The 17,829-nt window shown below is 46.7% G+C and overlaps 1 protein-coding gene across 1 annotated transcript in view; it reads left to right on the top strand.

Annotated features, from left to right (window-relative positions):
* Window positions 1-251: 251 nt before the first annotated feature.
* LOC119454355 (phospholipid scramblase 2-like) overlaps window positions 252-17,829 on the top strand; it is a 64,788-nt gene continuing 47,210 nt past the window's right edge. The window contains exons 1-2 of the mRNA XM_037716310.2: window positions 252-606; window positions 7,835-8,047. Of these exons, the coding sequence (XP_037572238.2) occupies window positions 252-606; window positions 7,835-8,047 (568 nt within the window). The remainder of the gene's footprint in view (window positions 607-7,834; window positions 8,048-17,829) is intronic.

The raw sequence follows: 17,829 nt of genomic DNA, 5'->3' as shown, positions 1-17,829 counted from the left end.
CTGTTATAGTACACCAAACGCTTTCGTGGTTTGCAATGCCTTCCTCTGCACGAAATTATTCTCGCTCAGCGACACATGCTCTCAAGACCATGTAAACGACCGCTCGTTAGGGTAGGTTTGGAGCGAGAATCTTCTCCTCACGGCTCACTTTCACAACGCAGGCAGAGTGCGGCTGAGGACTCTGCAAAGGAGCTGCCAAAGCTGCTCTTGCGCTGACGGGCTTTCGTAAAAAGAAAGGTGTCACACCCACGATGGCAACACGGCCTGCGCCACGGCCGGCAACACGGCCTGCGCCGCGGCCGGCATCCCCGCCAGTGCCACGAGCTGCACCGGCACAGCCAAAAGCGCCCGTAGGATCGCAGACGCGGCAGCAGATGTTGGTGCCGACCGCTGGAATGGTCGGACAGCAAGCAACCGGAAGCCGCATGGCCGGAATGCCGGAGGCTGGTGGGCCTCTCAATGCGCAGAGCGGACCCTACGTTCAGATGCCGACGCCGGGACCAGCGCCATCGGCCCTGCCGGTGATCCCGGGCTGCCCCGTGGGTCTGGAATACCTGACGATGATCGACCACCTGCTTGTCCAACAGCAGCTACAGATCAAAGAACGTACGTCTAACGCCCAGCTGCGGATGACTGGAGGGCGAGATATTGACTTGACCGGAAACAGCGCAAAATAACAGGACGGGAGAGAGGGCAAACAACAGTGCTGTCTAATAACCGAGTGTTCTTTCTTTGAATTTGCAAGAAAAACGCGGGAGCACATGAAGGGAGCATGCGTGCAAGTAAAACAAGAATGTAATCACTCCGATAGGAACGATATTTCCTTCGGAAGCAGTTTAGGCAAAAATAATGTTCACGCAAAAATCACCACTCTACTGAATTTGGAATGCTTCTGAGATTATTCACGCGCGCTCGTCATGAGTTTTACAGTGTGGCACAATACCTAAAAATAAATCACAGCATATCCACGGAGTGAATGATGATGAGTGGGCAAAGCACCGGGGGATCATTCGGGTAAACCACAGCTACGGACGAGAGATAAAGAGAGCGCGCGTCGGGAACGAGAGAGAAAATTACACCATCTTCCCGTAGGGGAACCCTGAGTAGCATGCGAAGCAGTCATGGGGTCGACTCAAGGTAGTTTTATCACCTGTATAAACTTGGACATGCAGCAGCACCAGCAACGCGCAGAACTGTTGTCGACGCCGTCGGCGTTTTGCCCGCGTTCGCACCGAACGCGCGCAAAGTGGAACCGGAAGTGGAAGCTGAAGTGGAAGCGGGACCGGAACGCCATCTAGTGAACACTTCATAAAACTACAGGTGGCTACATACTACTACTACTACTACAGAGGAGGGAACGACCCACACCCTAAGGAGCTTCGCCCCTAAAAAGTGTGTCACAGCCACATTCATTGCGCTGCAATGAGAAGTGACCATGTTTCTGGCTTACTAACCTTACTTGAGTGTACGCGCATGCGGCCATATGCCCAACGCCACGTCTGTCCAAAATGGAAATGTCCGCATCATAAAGGAATCGGCTAAACGACTTTACAATGGTACTTAAAAACGGCTGTCAGTGCTTTTTTCCTGTAACGTTTTTGACTGTCAGCCTCGCGATTCGCTTTTTAGCACAGACTGCCAAGATTATTTGGGGCAGCGAAGAGCAGCCTAATGCCTGATCTCTGAAGTTAGAGCTCATCGAATCTGATCTCTTCAGTTACACTTTCTTGTCTTTGTTGTTTCTTCATTAAATCTTACGTTACTTGGGAGAGCTTACCTATTGGTGGCCTTGGTGCCCTACCTCCCGCATGAATTACCGCTTCTGAAATAAGCCTACTCGGGGTTCACTGCTGTGAATTATTCACGTTTTACATGGGTGCAGTCATATATTTACATCCTTTTGCTTCCATTTGGTACGGCGTTCGGTATTACAAAAAATACATCAGCTAAAGGAAAAGTTGGGTGAATTTGTATACAAAAAATTTGGACGACCCTTAGGCTTCGCCTTTAAGAATGGAACGCAGTAGCATTCTTAGTAGCATGTATGACATGATTAGATACCTACATCTTGAAGGACTGAAAACACTCTTGTCTTTTTTTAATGACATGTGGGCGGCTGTCTGTATTCTGTCCTCATGGAAAGAAGCCATAGTCATCCAGGTACTTAAACAAGGCAAAGACCCATCCTTAGCCAGCAGCTACTGGCCAATAGCTCTAACAAGCTGCCCGTGCAAGCTGTATGAGAAGATGATAAACCGGTGCCTAATCTGCTTCCTAGAAAATAACAAAATACTGGACACCTTCCAGTGTGGTTTTCGAGAAGGTATGTCTACAACAGACCACCTTGTCCGCATTGAGACATATATTAGAGATGCTTTCATACATAAGCAGTTCTGCCTGTCTGTATTTGTAGACCTAGAGAAAGCTTATGACACCATGTGGCGCTTTGGAATTCTCCGAGATCTTTCGACGATGGGTGTTCGCGGCAATATGCTAAACACAATTGAAAGTTACCTCTCTAATCGCACATTTCACGTAAGGGTGGGTAGAGCTTTGTCTAGCTCATTTACACAAGAAACTGGTGTGCCGCATGGGGTGTGTTTAGCTGCACACTATTTATGGTAAAAATTAATTCCCAGCATACAGTCATCCCACGCACAATGTTTTATTCCGTTTATGTCGACAACGTGCAAATAGCCTTCAAGTCATGCAATATTGCAATCTGCGAACGACAAGTACAGATGGGATTAAACAGATTGTCCAAATGGGCAGATGAAAATGGTTTCAAAGTGAATTCACAGAAGAGCCCTTGCATACTCTTTACAAACAAGAGATGCGTAACGCCAGTCCCAAGTATAGAAATCAAACGAGATGCTCTCTCTGTGAGCAACGAGTATAAGTTTCTAGGAATCATTTTAGATTCCAAGCTGACGTTTATTTCTCATCTTAACTATCTGAGCACAAAGTGCCTGAAGACAATGAATCTCCTAAAGCTTCTATCGCGCACAACATGGGGCAGTGATCGAAAGTGTCTCTTGAACTTATATAACAGTCTTGTCCTCTCACGCCTTGATTACGGGTCTATAATTTATAATTCTACAACGCCAAGTGCAATAAAGATCTTAGACCCTATCCACCACCTAGGTATGTGCCTCGCGACCGGTGCTTTCAGGACAAGTCTAATCCAGAGCCTCTACGTAGAGTCGAATCAGTGGTCGCTGCATCTGCAGCGATCATACAGCAGTTTCACATATTTTCCGAAAGTGCAAACGAACATTGAAAATCTTTCTTATTCAACAATAAACGATGTGACCGCTGCCACACTCTTCCATAACCGACCTGCAGCGAGAAAGCCGTTCTCTTTGCCTGTGAAGAACCTCAGTGAGGAAATGGGTGTTCCACTGCTTGATGATCGTCCTATGGCTCCAGTTAAACTGTTACCACCGTGGCAGTGACAACTCATAGATTGCGATACCTCGTTTGTAGTTGTCACTAAACACGTGCCAGAGGCACACATTAAAATGCATTTCTTAGAGCTTCAATCCAAGTACTCGTGCACAGAGTTTTACACAGGCGCTTCCAAGTCACATGCCGGGGTGTCTTATGCAGCCGTCAGTCCATCCTTTTCGGAATCCGATGTACTGCACCCGGAAACAAGTATTTTTATGGCAGAGGCCCATGCACTATTGTCGGCTGTGAAGCATATAAGGAAATAAAAACATCAAAAAGCAATTGTATTTGCAGACTCCCTATGCGTCGTAAAAGCGTTGATGTCACTCGGTAAACATAAAAATCCTGTACTTACTGATGTCTATTCCGTTGTGTGTAAAGTGCATATATGTAACCAGCATGTGATTATATGCTGGGTGCCTGGCCATAGAGGCATCGAGGGCAATGTACTAGCAGACCAGTTGGCCACATCAACTACATCGCAAGCTATTAATCCTGCGGCTACTATTCCTCCCGCAGATTTGAAGCCTTTTCTGCGAAGAAAACTGCGAGACCACTGGCAGCGCTTGTGGGACGCTGAAACAAATAATAAGCTTCACTTGATTAAACCACAGTTAGGTTTCTGGCCCCCTGTAACGAAAACACGACGAACTGATGTCCTATTCTGTCGTCTCAAAATAGGACATACATATGCCACCCACAGTTTTTTGCTGACTGGTGATGAACCACCAACCTGTGATAGATGTGGTGAGAGGTTGACCGTCTTCCACGTCCTCCTGGAGTGTCGGGAAGCCGAGACAGCGCGAAAGAAATATTTTTTACAAGCATACCGATATCATGTCCCCCTTCATCCCGTCAATTTTTGGGGGGAACTGCTTTTTAAAGCCAAAGCAGTCGCCGATTCCTTGAACTATGTGGTCCTGCATGTTATTAGCCCAACAAGTTCGTAGCGCATCCTATTTCCAGAGGATGCCGCTGTAATAGTAGTTTTTTATAGCACATGCCTCCAGGCCCTTCTGGTTCAAGGGCTCTGTTTAGGCAGTAGTGCTTCTTGCTAATTACTGCATCTTAAATATTTTAATTATCCTATAATTGTTTCTCAATGGATTCTTCACTTTCATAGTACACATCATTAGTCATTACCATGATTTTCGTGCATGTATATTTTACGCACTTTACAGCGACTATTTTTAGGCCCCTTTACAGCCACGCCTCATCTACTTCTCAGAATTCATCGCTCCACTGCAAACTCACAAACACTGGCATGGCGGCGATTTTGGCCATATCTGACCCTTGCGCCACTAAACAACACACATTCATTCATTCACTTCGACCCTTATGCCCCAACAGATTTGCGTACGGATGCCAGTGGTCATGGTGTAGGCGCTGTCCAAGCACAGCGTCAGCGTGACCACAATCGCGTTATTGCTCACGCCAGCCGCCTCTTCTAACCACCAGAGCGCAACAATTCTATTACGCGGAAATGCCTTGCTGTTATCTGTGCAGTTGCCTAGTTTCGACCTTACCTTTACGGCCGTCGGTTTTCTGTGGTAATCGACCACTATGCTCTTTGCTCTCTTTCCTCCCCCACGGATCCCACGCACCGGCTTGGTCGTTGAGCTTTGAGGCTACTGGAGTTTTCATACTTTGCGATTCACAAGTCCCGATGCCTGCACCAAGACGCCGATAGTTTCTCGAATTACCCCGTCGGCAGCTCTGACGTTCCTGACATCGTGTTTTCTCCTTCTCACACCTTCTCCGCACACTGACAAGCCACGTGGTGATGCCTCACTACAACCGCTCATCTATGGTTTTGAATACGCGCCCGACGACGCTTCCTTATGTCTTTTTGTTCACCGGGATGGTACTTTGTACCGTCGTAATGCTCATCCCGAAGGCCCCGACCGACCTCTTGTCATTCCAAAGTACCTCCGTTTGACCGTTCTAAAGGAACTGCACGACGCACCCGCCGCTGGACATCTCTGCGTGTCTTGAAATTACAACAGAGCACGCCGCAGCTTCTTTTGGCCCGGTCTTGTACGTTCTGTGCGGCGATATGTCGCAATTTGTGAGCTATATCTCAAGGCCGCTAGAAGCGATCCCTGTTTGCTGCTGGGTGCCTGCAGCCAAATGAAATCCCGTTAGAGCCATTGGGTCGTGTCGGCTTGGCCCTATTCTGGCGTCTGCGCCGGGAAAGGAGTGCGTCAATTGCTACCGCTCTTGACTACTCGTCCAGATACGCCATTACGTGCGCTCTCTCAAGCAACTGCGTGACAGATGTGTCAGATTTCCTGCTACACGAGGTCATTATTATGCATGGATCTCTACATCAAATACTAACAGACCGAGGCCGTACTTTCTTGTCCAAGGTCATTGGAGACATCATGCTCGTCTGCTCTATGTAGCATCAGCTTATGACCTCCTCCGATCTTCAAGCCAACGACCTGACCGAGGGATTGAACCGCACCCTTACAGATATACTTGCGAAATAAGTTTCGGCCGATAAACGCAATTGGGACCTGGCTGTAAATTGCATCATTCTTCTCGCCTTGCTACCGGCCGATTAGTTCCCGTTTTACCTCTTGTATGGCCGTGAACCTAACCTGCAAGTAGGCACCCTGCTACCATTTATTTCCACCTCGACAAAGCAATATGCGCGTGATATCATCACTCCCTCTGATCACGCTGGATAACTTGCACGTGCTCGCCTATCCGTGTCAGAAGACAACCGGAAGCACCGCTATTTTGCAGGGTCCCGTAGTGCCGTTTTGGTCGCCTTGCCGTTGAGTAGCCCTGTGCGAGAAACTCCTCTTTTGTTACAAAGGCCCCTGTCACGTCGTTCACGAAGAAAGTGATGTCACCTATGAAATTGGTCCAGCCAGCCTCGCAACATCCTCCGCTCCAACCACAAGAGTCACCGGGATGGCACTTTTGACGCTAAGGATTGTGTTGCGATACAACTGGGGCTTTTTAAAAGGCATGGCGGAAAAGAGGACGAAGACGGGGATCTGAGCTATTCCCTAGCTCCTTTACATCCTGATCTCTGGCTGCACACCTCTTGTAAGTGAATAGTAAATCGTTAATTTATTGGTGTCTGTCTGCACGTAGCAATATAATGATTCGATCGCTGGCAGCGTGGCTCTTTGGAACCCTACATTCTCTTTTTGTGTATTGGTCGCGTCATGTTGGGCTATTAAATGAACAATTTCCCAGTTTTGTGCAAATTGCCGTCGAATAAGACGGCCGCGGAACATTTAACGCATCCTTAAAGCAATTTTCAGCTATACAAATGGACTGCATAGTAAAGTGAATTCGGTTTTTATAGATACAAAATGACAGCGGCAACAGCCCAATACAGCGGCACTGAAAACGCTTCCGTAAATTAGTCTTTACTGTAGCCGAACCGAAAGGAGGGCGAGTTGATTCGGGTTCGTACTGTGGCTTCCGCGTGGGTTGTCGTCCGGGACGTTCTTTATTGTCAGCATCTTTTCTTTTTTCACACAGCTCACAGCACGAGTCAATATTGTCACGTGGTATACTCATGGGCAACATTCTGTGGCAATGAAGGGACAGCTGCGAGGGCGGAACTTCTGCACATGTATTACTACGTCAAGCAGTCAGGTGGTTACCTGACCAGTCGCAGATGCTCAATAGGCGCAGCATTCTACGTGCGAGGGTTTCGCGTTTGCCTCAAAGTCGGTAAACTTCAAGACTCAGTGGTGTGTTTTGTCGTACTTAGGCGTTGTAAATAAGTTTATTGTGTGTTCTTTTCCCCAGCTTAACCTAGCGCGTATGAAAATGTGGGACTCTTTTCTCAAGCGCTTTGACTGCGTACCCTTCCCTTCATTGCCACAGAAAGTTGTTAAGAAAGATCCAATGTCAAAACTGAGTTATGAATTTAAGTCCAACCTGTGCCAAGCAAAACATGTAACTCCTAAGTATGATGATACCGTCGAGCACACTCGTCGATGTGCGAAATCAGAAGCGTCGACTATTTAAACTCGGCTCAATGAACCTTCCAGCATAATTGCTGACACTATAATTGCCGAGCTCTATAATGTACACCACCATTCGCGTCGTCCATGTAATCTGATTACAGAAGGCTGATCCACAACATAGGCAACAGATATAAAGAGCGATAACATTTGGGAAAGTTCCGATACAGAAGGGCGCGCCTTGCGCTCGGCGATAATTTCTTACATTTCTTATCTGGCAGAATTACCCTATTACAGGTAAAGATAAGTACACGTCCCAATATAGTCTCTTCCTTTACGCTTTTAATTTTTGAGTGACTGTTCTAATTAGATTCTTAAGACAGCTGACTGTACGCACGCTCGCAGAGTCATATACTACAAACATGCGTTCGTATCTTCAACTCGCGCAGTGTTCCTGGGGATGCAGTTCAATAGCAAGTTCATTGTGAAGAACAGCATGGGCCAGTTCGTCTTCGAGGCGATCGAGAACTGCTACTGGCACACTCTCAGCAGCAGACGGCCGTTCCACATGTCGCTTCGCGACTACCGGAACATCGAAGTGTTGAAGATTGTCCGGCCACATCGCTGTGACTGCTTCCTGTGTTATTGCTGCATCCAGGCACGTAAATATCGGCCAACTTACCGTAAGGCTACAGCTGTTCAGTCGTAGAAATTGTGCATACTTCTTTCGAAAATTTGGAGCTTTCCGTCGCGTCCCCACAATGTAATCTGCAGCTCCCTGCCCGTCGTAACAATACCCACCAGACGGCGGTAATTATCGGTGACCCCAGCAAAAGCATTGCAGAAGCTGCAGCACTTGCCTTCGTACTATTGTGCAACAATCAAGAGGGGAGGTAGAAACGACCACCTCACGAGACGAGTGAACAACAGCCTTGGCACTCTGCGCTCGCAGCGGCGATACGGGTGGGGGGGGGATGTGGGAGAGGCAAAGGACAACGGAAGAAGGCAAGAAAACGGTACTAATAGACGCGACAGCGCTCGCGGACAATCTGGATCAATTAGATTCAAGGTGCGGTACGGTACGTTTAGTTACCTACGGAAGAATGAACACCTTGGAAATTTGTCAAGCGGACAACTGACGCAGGGTGTGCAGACGCTCACTCGCATTAAAGCACCGTAGGGTTTAGGCGACACATTGAAGCGACCGCACGTCCAATTAACACTTCTTTGCCTGGCACAGTAGCCTTGTGACTCTGGAATTACTCGAGGTCACGGGTTCGATCGCGACCGCATCAGCCACATTTCGATGGAAGTGAAAAAAAAGTGCTCGTGTATTCAGATTTAGTTGCACGTCCTAATCCGAGAAGGTCAAAATTCATCCGGGGAGTCCAGTGCTACGGCAGACTCCCCTCCGCACACACAGCAGGAAACTCGTTCGAGCAGGGAAGTATTTGTCTTTCAATTGTGACAGCACTCAAACATGGCTTCAATGGCGCCGACAGGGTTGTACTCCCAGCATTATAATTTCGCCGCTGAAGATTACGTGAGTTGTTATCGCTTTCTTTCAACACATACTGGTCCCGCATATTAAAGTCGGGTAATTGAAATCAAGTTCATCTTTAAGTGTCATTCTGCAGGAGGAATTGCTATGCACGACCCCTAAGATGAAGTCGCGCTTTACGTTATCCATTTAGGTTTTTGGCTACGCTTCGCGAACCACTGAAATGAGCGAAGAGCGGATCTGAAAAATGGAAAGCTCAATTCAAATAAGGAGTACCTACATTTCAGCAAACACTTGTACGGCCGTGATCTTGGTCTCCAAATGAGCTCAGTCAATAATGATCGTTCTAAACAGCCTAGAAATTTACCGAGATATGTGCAACTGAGGTCGACACAAAGTAAAACGAACTACCATCTCCCTGTTAGAAGCAATCGTGAAACCATCGAGGACCTCTTAGATGCGTTTGCGCAACACTTTCATTAGGTTTTCAGCAGAGGCGGCGGGCCCACTTCGGCCGACCCTCCATTCCTGAGTGGTTATGCGCCAAGCATTCGCCGCGCCAGACCATCGCTGTCATGTGGCCCTCGTGGATTCCTATGGCAAATTTAATCAAGTCATTCAGTGACACTTAGGGCGATCGTAAGTTTGATGTACAGGGTCGACCACATCTAAGGTGAACACCTCATTAGTATTTAAGCCGGTAAAACTACAGCGTTTATTCTACTTCACGAATGAAATGTTCGTTATACGATGTGTAATCATGGTGTCGAGAAACACAATAATGATTTTTCGAATTACGTACTGAACATCAGCTTCAATTATGTTTTCAATACTAATAAGATGTTCCCCTTAAATGCGGACAACCCTGTAGTATCCGCGTCATATGAAACGCGACGAACGGAGCGCATAACGGAAGGTATAGTGCGCGCCGTCCAGTCGTCACCATTGACGGGCACGAACATCGGGTTTGACCGCAGAGCGCGATTATGCTCCCCCCCTTTCGTTTCCTTTTGGCTCTCCTTTATTTCAGAGCGAGAAACGAAAATCAAAGAACACAGAAGTTAAAATATCACAGCATAGGGCAAGTATTATCGCCAAACGTGGCGAAACCGTACGCTCTATCGGCGTCAAATGAAACTGGAACAGCGGTGCGTGAAGTTTGCTTAGTCATCAATATAGCGCCGTCATTTTTTGTCGCTTTCAAATAAAAGACAAGCAGAACGGAACGCAACATCATTACGCAGTGCAGTCAAACCGGATGTACACTCCTGTCAATAGTGATGACTGGACGGCGCACACTGTACTTTCCGTTAGGTGCTCCGCTGTTCGTGTTTCAATTGACGCCGATACTACATCGCGTACCTGTAAACAAGAACATTCATTCCCATGAATAAATCGGCATCGAAAACAGACGCACAAAACAAAAGACCTACACACGGCCGTGAAAATATTTCTCTCTATCCTGCACACAATTGCATGCATCGTGGAACAGCCCAATATATTCACATGTGTACTTGTTCACCTTTAACCGGTGACCACTCTTCACCGGCTAACAAATGTTAAACGTTAAATGTATCGGAATTTTCTCGAACGTTATCGATGCTTTTATCCGCTGTCTGTTGTCAGCGACGCCTATGTAATCTGATTGTATGAGCAGTGCGAATTCGGTAGTACTTTTTGGAAGACACGTGGGCACCAGGGATTACTCTGGAACCTTCGATGACTAATGTATTGTTACTGTAGGAAAGCAGGCAATGTTGACGACGGAGAAGAGGACGAAGTGCTGTTCGTAGAAACAGCCTCTCTGTATTCTCAGCTGCTGTTTATCTATCTCCTGTAAATACACCTCGTAAATAGTTTATACCCGTGACATTTTTGGTGAGAGGTGCTGGGTACGCGTCTTCGCCACGGAGCTCCGCAGCGGACGTCTCGCCCAGCCTGGGAACATGCATCCAGCGGCAGGCACCGCGTCTGCAGCTGCATCGCCGATACGCAGACCCAGTACGTTGCTCTACCTCAGCCGCAAGACCCCGGTAAATTCAACGGCCTCAATGGTGTTGACGTAGAAGAATGGTTGAAGATGTATGAGCGCGTCAGCAAGGTGAGAAGGCGGGATTTGACCATAATGCTGGCCAATGTTGTGTTCTACCTCGACGGAACACCGCGAATGTGGTATTACTCACACGAGGAAGAGCTCACCAGCTGGGAGTTGTTTAAAGAGAAGCTGTCCGACGTTTTTGGCAATCCAACCGGTCGACAGCTAGCCGCCAAGCAACAACTTGCCACGCGTGCCCAAACTGCCACCGAGTCGTATGTCTCCTACATTCAGGACGTCCTCGCCCTCTGTCATAAGATCGACACGTCAATGCCAGAGGCGGACAAGGTTGGGCACATTATCAAGGGCATCGCGGACGACGCATTCAACCTTCTGGTCTTTAGAAACTTGTCGACTGTCGATGCCATCATGAAGGAATGCCGCCGTTTCGAGCAGGTTAAGAGCCGCCGTATACATAATCAGTTTACACGGCTTCCAAATACTGCAGCGACCTCTTCTTGCACCGACCCAACCGACCAATCTAGCTTGCGACCACCAAGTGAAAATGTGACCCGCATTGTGCGCCGCGAACTCGAAGCAGCGTTTCCTGTCTCGCCTCAACAGACGTCTTTGACCAATTCTGCTGAGACGATATCGCTGATCGAGTCCGTGGTTCGTCAGGAGATCGCTAATATGGGTCTCCCCAGCGCCTGCTCCTTGAGTCGTCCTGACACCGGCCCTGCTCCTATGCCTCGGTCCTATCACAGTCCGCCCTACAGTGCCCGTTATCCCTACAGTGCGCGGAATCCATCGGACTGGCGTACATCTGATGACAGGCCGATCTGTTTCTGCTGCGGCCGAATCGGTCACGTTTCCCGTCACTGCCGTAGCCGTTGGCCGTCCCCGCCTCGAAACACATTCTGGAATTCAAGTTCGCCCCGCAGTTCTTCGCCCCGTCGCTTCTACGACGCTTCCGACGCCGCTACCTCTCCTCGTCGCTATACTCGCTCGCCCTCGCCTGAACGTCGCCGGCCACGTGCGCCCCAGCTTCACCGCTCGCCCTCGCCGACCTACCCAGGACCATCCCGGCTGGAAAACTAGGCAATGCGGCACCTTGGCGTTAGTGCTGCAATGTCGAATTCGCCGCAAAATCCTCCTTTGAGGCTGTTTACGAGACATAACCTTCTTGACGTCCACGTTGATGGTACACCCGTCACAGCACTCATAGATACCCGAGCGCACATATCGATTATGACCAGCCGCCTTCGCCGTCATTTAAGCAAAGTTGTTACGCCGGCCGTTACTCGGATCGTACGAGTCGCCGACGGCATCACGGTAGCCGTGATCGGACTGTGCACTGCACGTGTGAACATTTCCGACCGCCAAACTGTCGTCCTTTTTACTGTGCTTGACCAATGCCCCCATGACCTCATACTAGGCCTCGACTTCCTCTCTGCCCATTCAGCGCTCATCGATTGTTCCTCAAATACTGTGCGTCTTGACCTGCCACTGCTGGACGATCCTCCGACACCTCGCGAAATTCGCCTAAGACCGACTGATTTTGTTCGCGTTCCACCACAGGCCTTTACATTCATCGAAATTGCGCCATCTACATCAGTTCCCGATGGTGATTACATCTCCGCTCCTATAACTGCCATCGTTCTCAGCCACAACGTTACTGTCCCGCATACAATACTGAGAGTCACAGACAATCGCACGTATCTCCCTGTGGTGAATTTCGGGCTCACAAAGCAAATTCTGCCTAAAGATATCACCCTGGCTACGATCACTGCTTTAGAAGTTCACTGCGCTGAGACTTGCCGTCGACGCGTCCTGTGAACCGGTCAGCCACTTGTACTGACCACGACATTAGGAAAATGATCGCCCCGAATCTGACACCTGTGGAGGCTGACCAGCTCTGCAGTTCATTGGTTTCGTACAAGGATATATTCAACCTGAACAACCGTCTCTTAGGCCAGACGTCACTTGTCAAACACCGTGTACATACAGGCGATAATCCTCCCATCCATCGGCGACCCTACCAAGTTTCAGCTTCGGAGCGCCAAGTCATCAAAGCGGAAGTAGACAAGATGCTAGCGGAAGACATCATTGAGCCATCGTGAAGTCCCTGGGCGTCACCTGTTGTGCTGGTCAAAAAGAAGGACGGCACATGGAGATTCTGCGTTGACTACCAGCACCTCAACCGCATCACGAAGAAGGACGTCTACCCACTACCTCGTATAGATGACGCCCTTGATTGCCTATACGGGGCACAGTATTTTTCATCCATCGACCTACGGTCCGGATACTGGCAAATCGCTGTAGATGATCTCGGTCGTGAAAAGACCGCCTTTATAACGCCTGATGGCGTTATTTTACCACTTCAAGGTTATGCCTTTTGGGCTATGCAACGCTCCGGCTACCTTTGAGCGTATGATGGACTCATTACTCCAAGGATTTAAGTGGTCGACTTGTCTCTGCTACCTAGATGATGTTATTGTGTTCTCGCCCACATTCGGCACGCACCTTGAGCGCCTTTCAGCTGTACTTGCTGTTTTTCTTGAACATCAAGCTCAAGTCGAAGAAATGTAACTTCGGCCACCGTGAAATTACATTCCTTGGACACGTCGTCAATGCGTCTGGCATACGACCGGACCCGGAGAAAATTCGCGCCGTGAAAGAGTTTCCTTTCTCACAGTCCTCAAAAGATGTCCGAAGTTTCGTGGGCCTTTGCTCTTACTTCCGCCGCTTTGTTAAAGGTTTTGCCACCATCGCGCACCCTCTGACAGGTCTCTGAAGAAAAGTGTGCCGTTTTCATGGGGAGACTCTGAGGTCGCCGCCTTTTCTCGCCTTACCACCATACTCACCACCCCGCCGATTCTAGGACACTTCGACACGTCAGCCCCTACAGAGGTGCGCACCAATGCCAGTGGCCACGGCATCGATGCCGTCTTGGAACAAGCTCAGCACGGCCGTGAACGTGTTATCGCGTACACTGTAAAAAAAATTGCTTTGGTTTTACGGCAAATCTGCTGGTAATTTGTGAACGAACACTTTCCGTAAGTAAAGAACGGTCATTTCCGTAGAACGGACAACCGTAAAAATAGAGACCGTATTACAAAATACGAGTGCTTATGTATTCAGAAAACGGAAGACTCTGTATGCTGAATCGTATGGTTCGACCGTTAATGTACAGGTGCTTTCCGTATTCAGAAAACGGAAGGCGCTGTATATTGAATCTGTAGTATACGGTCCAACCGTTAAAATACAGGTATTTTCGTATCCAGGAAACGAAAGGCTCCGTATGCTGAATTTGTACTATACGGTCCAACCGTTAAAATACAGGTGTTTCTGTATGCAGAAAACAAAAGACTCTGTATGCTGAATCTCTACTATACAGTCCAACCGTTAACATACAGGTGTTTCCGTACTCAGAAATAAAAAGGCTCCGTATGCTAAATCTGTACTATACGGTCCAATCGTTAAAATAGAGGTGTTCCATGCATTATGTTTTACAGAGCATATTGATTATTTAGAGAATGTACTATCGGGGACAGAAGTGCCCAAAATGTGCGAATGACGACCGAATTTTATTGGTGCACTTTCTGCTGGGATCAGCCACGCTAACATTTGCATTCGGAAAGTGGTCTGCAACGCAGATGATAGCGGCTGATAGTGCAGAGATGCAATTTGGTCGACACTCGCACGTCCTGGGCACTTTTGTCCCCAATAGTACATATCCTTTAATGCAAATGTCATGAATGCAGCTCATTGCAGAAGCAGCCGGTCGCTATGGAGAAAACTGTCTGGCCAACACATTGAAATAGCTCAAAAGATCAAACACTTTGCTTTTTGTGATATGAATGAATTGCACGACATATATACAAATAAGTGCAAAATTTTATTCATCAAGTACTTTAGATCACAGAAGCAATTTTATTTTCTTCGACCACTCGTCTTGCACTGTTTCCTGGTGAAAGCTGTCCCACATGCCTTGCAAGGATAAACTTGCTGCTGTTAGGAGAAACAAATAATATTGGTGAATTTCCATCCTAAAGGAATTGGCAACAAAAGACAATCACAGAACACAACAAAGCGGTAACTGAAGCATTAAAAAACCATGAACGTGGTTCAACGTTGTCAAAACAAGGGATATTGCTGTAGCCAACATTTCGACAGATACGTGTCATCAGGGCAGCAGCTGTGTTCCTTGGCAGCGGTTTTGGATGTGGATAGCTCACTCGCCCCTACCCTCATCTGGTGCATATAGTAGGTCAAGAGAAACCAAAGTGTTAAAATAAAGATAGGAAGGGTGTGTTTTGCAGTGATTGTGATGAAGTGTGTAGGGGCACTGCTGTAAGTTGTTACAATGAGTAGGGATGACCTAAACAGAAAACGATCTGTAGACCTAGTAGACCTATTCTTCCCAGAAATCAACATAGGAATTAAAATAAACTGTTTGGACATTTGGCAAAAAAAAAAGCAATGAAGAGTTAGGCAAAATAAACTTTGTAACATGATGTGTCTGTTTAAGATCAGTGGAAATGGCAAATTAAGGTACGTTATCAATAAACATTTCATCAAGATCCGATAAAGAAAAAAAGATATTGGTCAAATAATAAATAAGTAAGGACACCAAATTAAACTGGGTATGACCATAAATAGTAAAGAACAGCCTGTGAAGAAAATGGGACGGGAAATGATAAAAGGTGCAAGATAGGGAAAAGTTTAGCACTGTTTACTGTATGTTCATGCCACTACTGACGACTTGAAGTTTCAGTCTTCCTACTGAAGCTGTATTACTTGAATAAGGAAATGGATCACTTTGCAGACAAGTCTACGTTCAGATTCTGTTGAAATCTTCAATGTAATTTTATGGAAGAAAATGGTATGGACAGTCCTACTGGATGGGCATTCATTCAGCAGTACCATCTACAGGTATTAGCTTAAAATTTATTGGTCTCACTGGACCTTAGCTCTTGGGAAACCATTAGCTGTTTTTTTTTTATCACAGATGCCTTCAAGTTATATCGGTTGGCAGGAGTGCTAGCACACAACATTATACTTGTTGCCGCAGTCAAAATTGATATTTGGTAACAATGAGTAAAAGAAGCAAACAGCATTCTACAATGCTGATTCAAGTCAACCGAAAAAGCTGCTAAAATGAATGTACCCCGGCCGCCAATACACAATAATTGCACATCACATTGATGGTCATCGTGTCGATCATGCTATTAGAACGTTAGGCATCAAGTGAGGAGAATAAGGAGATCAAAAAAATTAAATTATGGGGTTTTACGTGCCAAAACCACGATCTGATTATGAGGCATGCCATAGTGGGGGATTCCGGAAATTTGGACCACCTGGGATTCTTTAACGTGCTCCTAAATCTAAGTAGACGGGTGTTTTCGCATTTCGCCCCCATCGAAAATAAGGGGATCAGAGGGCACATCCTTTTTTTTTTCGAACATTAAATGTACTTCGCCTTAATGTTGCCTTCCAACTCCAAAAGGAGCAGTTTTCGATATGGTGACCGACACATAAGAAAACTCATGACATTCTGTGCATCAGAACAACACGCGCAAATACACTTTTTCCTGCAAAATGACATACTGTAGTGAAACCTTGTGCACATGTGCCAACCTTAGAATTTGAAAAACACCACAGTGGAAGACACAAAGTGTTAACTTTGCTGGAAAATACTAAAATTATATGATTATTCATTCAAGATTCGCCGACTCTGCTCTCTACAGGTGCTGTAAACAGGCACCCTCCTTTTGCAGTTGTAGTAACAATGATCTGTAGAGCAGATGAGGAGAAATGGTTATAAAGTTTACGCAGGAGCATACGCCGCAAATGACAATCCACTTCACATTTTAATCTGGTGGAGGATGCGTACTCCAATATAGAAGAAACTAGTGTACCCTAAAGATTTCTGTGGCCAATGCCTGTGCACTAGCAGGTACACATAAAATGGCAGTTGCAATTATATTTCCACAAGCTATAGTTACTGCAAGCTACTGCCAGTGTACTGGTCCACAGCTGTAATACATTTAGGGCAATTTAAAACTCTCTAATGAATTTATCTCATATGATAGAATTGGAATGCAATATCTTGCAAATAAGTGATGCTGTATGTGCCGACCCATACAATGAAACACCTTTGAAAAACCTGAATAGCCACCTGGGCCTTGACGAGATGTGAAGTGTATTCTGTGTAAACTAGTACAGCTGCATAGTGTAAAGCTCTGGAGAGTGCATTTAGTAACAGCTGTGAAGCTTTTTTCTTTTTTTTAAACTGCACACAGTAAAAACCTCCTTACAGTTTTGAAAAACTCTTTTTATTAAAAAAATTTTCTGTGCGCAAACAAACAAGGACGAAGAACCATTTGCTTAGAACCCAGAGATCTGCTCAATCCAATCAACAGGACACATCAACAGTGCATATAACAACACGTGTGATAAAAATGCCACGGATCAGCGCGACCCCGTCAACATAAAAACAGCAATGCACATAAAACGAGCACTTAAGATGAAACTATGTTAAGGATAAGATGACAGGAGCGAATTCTCTTTATCTAGCAATGAAACAGAAGGATGACTGATGCATTTTTACTTTAGTTTTGCAATCCAGTGCACTTCCACAATGTCCCTCGCGGTTTGATTTCGTTGCCTAAACAATGTGCCAGTGCTTCTAAGACAAGGTGAGCACGCATGTTCTTGACAATGCATGGCCAAATGCTTACTAGGGCCACCTTTCAGACTGGACAAGTGTTCCCTTAGTCTTGTGTTAATGAATCTTGCAGTCTGCCCTACGTACACATGACCACATGTCATACAAACCTGATACTCAACATTCTTCGCACAATCAAGAAATTGGTTCTTATGCGGATGTTTAATACTACATT

Source organism: Dermacentor silvarum, chromosome 5, assembly GCF_013339745.2.
Source record: "Dermacentor silvarum isolate Dsil-2018 chromosome 5, BIME_Dsil_1.4, whole genome shotgun sequence".
Lineage (NCBI taxonomy): Eukaryota > Metazoa > Arthropoda > Arachnida > Ixodida > Ixodidae > Dermacentor > Dermacentor silvarum.
This window is presented reverse-complemented; position numbering and strand designations above follow the sequence as displayed.